At 51.7% G+C, this 853-nt stretch overlaps 1 protein-coding gene across 1 annotated transcript in view; it reads right to left on the minus strand.

Annotated features, from left to right (window-relative positions):
* Positions 1–762: 762 nt before the first annotated feature.
* Positions 763–853, minus strand: part of NPSR1 (neuropeptide S receptor 1) — a 54,308-nt gene continuing 54,217 nt past the window's right edge. The window contains exon 9 of the mRNA XM_010142741.1: positions 763–850. Within this exon, the coding sequence (XP_010141043.1) occupies positions 763–850 (88 nt within the window). The remainder of the gene's footprint in view (positions 851–853) is intronic.

Genomic DNA, 853 nt, shown 5'->3' on the forward strand with positions numbered 1-853 from the left:
GATACCTCGGACCCTCAACCCGTAACAGTGATGCTCTACGGGGTCGTGGGAGGGGGGTGGAGGAGGTGGGGATGGCAAATGCTTCGTTAATAAAGTAGCCCAGAAGTAAATGGCTGGCTGGATGTGTGGTGTGAGAGCCCTGCAGGGACCCTGGAGTGCCACCATGCACCAAGGGAGGAAATAGCTCACAGGAAGAGGAGGACAAGTGCAGAGATGGTGTGGCTGGGAGGACTGGCGTGAGCTGAGGAATGTGGCCGGGAGAGGTGGGCAGCAGTAACCCAGCTCTTCAGCCCTCTCTCCTCTGGCTACACCTTTGCAAGTGGTTGTGTATGGAACCCAGATATCACCACACACAGAGTGACAGTGGTGTGTCGTCAATAGAAAAGAGCCCGTGTTTTCACTTTAAGTAAGGTCTCTGCTCTGTAATTATTTGTAAATACTCTTTATGAGTTCTATGAGCCAGATTGTACAGGAGATGACTTTTAGTGACTCCCAAAAAAGAGAGAAGACTCTGACTAGACACCATTTACATTGGTTTTTTGCTGTTTGGAGTACAGATATGTATTACAGATTGCTTGAAAACAGAGGGTCGAGATGAGCCCTCACAGCAGTGGCATGCAAACCTCTAGTACAGAGTTTGGCACCGGCGATGTGACTCGTCAGCAGTGAGGTGAGGGCCCTTTCAGCTTGGTGCCCACTTACAGGGGACCTCTGCTGCCCCCGGTACAGGTCTCGGCGTAGCTTTGTGGAGCATTGTCTGTGCTAGATGTATTCTGGTCTGGACAGGATCTGCATCTCCTGCCCTCCATCACTCCTGTCCCGGAAAGTCCCCCCCAGCCTTTGAGATCTTCTT

The sequence above is a fragment of the Buceros rhinoceros genome, unplaced genomic scaffold (genome assembly GCF_000710305.1).
Source record: "Buceros rhinoceros silvestris isolate BGI_N320 unplaced genomic scaffold, ASM71030v1 scaffold8529, whole genome shotgun sequence".
In the NCBI taxonomy this organism is placed as follows: Eukaryota; Metazoa; Chordata; class Aves; order Bucerotiformes; family Bucerotidae; genus Buceros; species Buceros rhinoceros.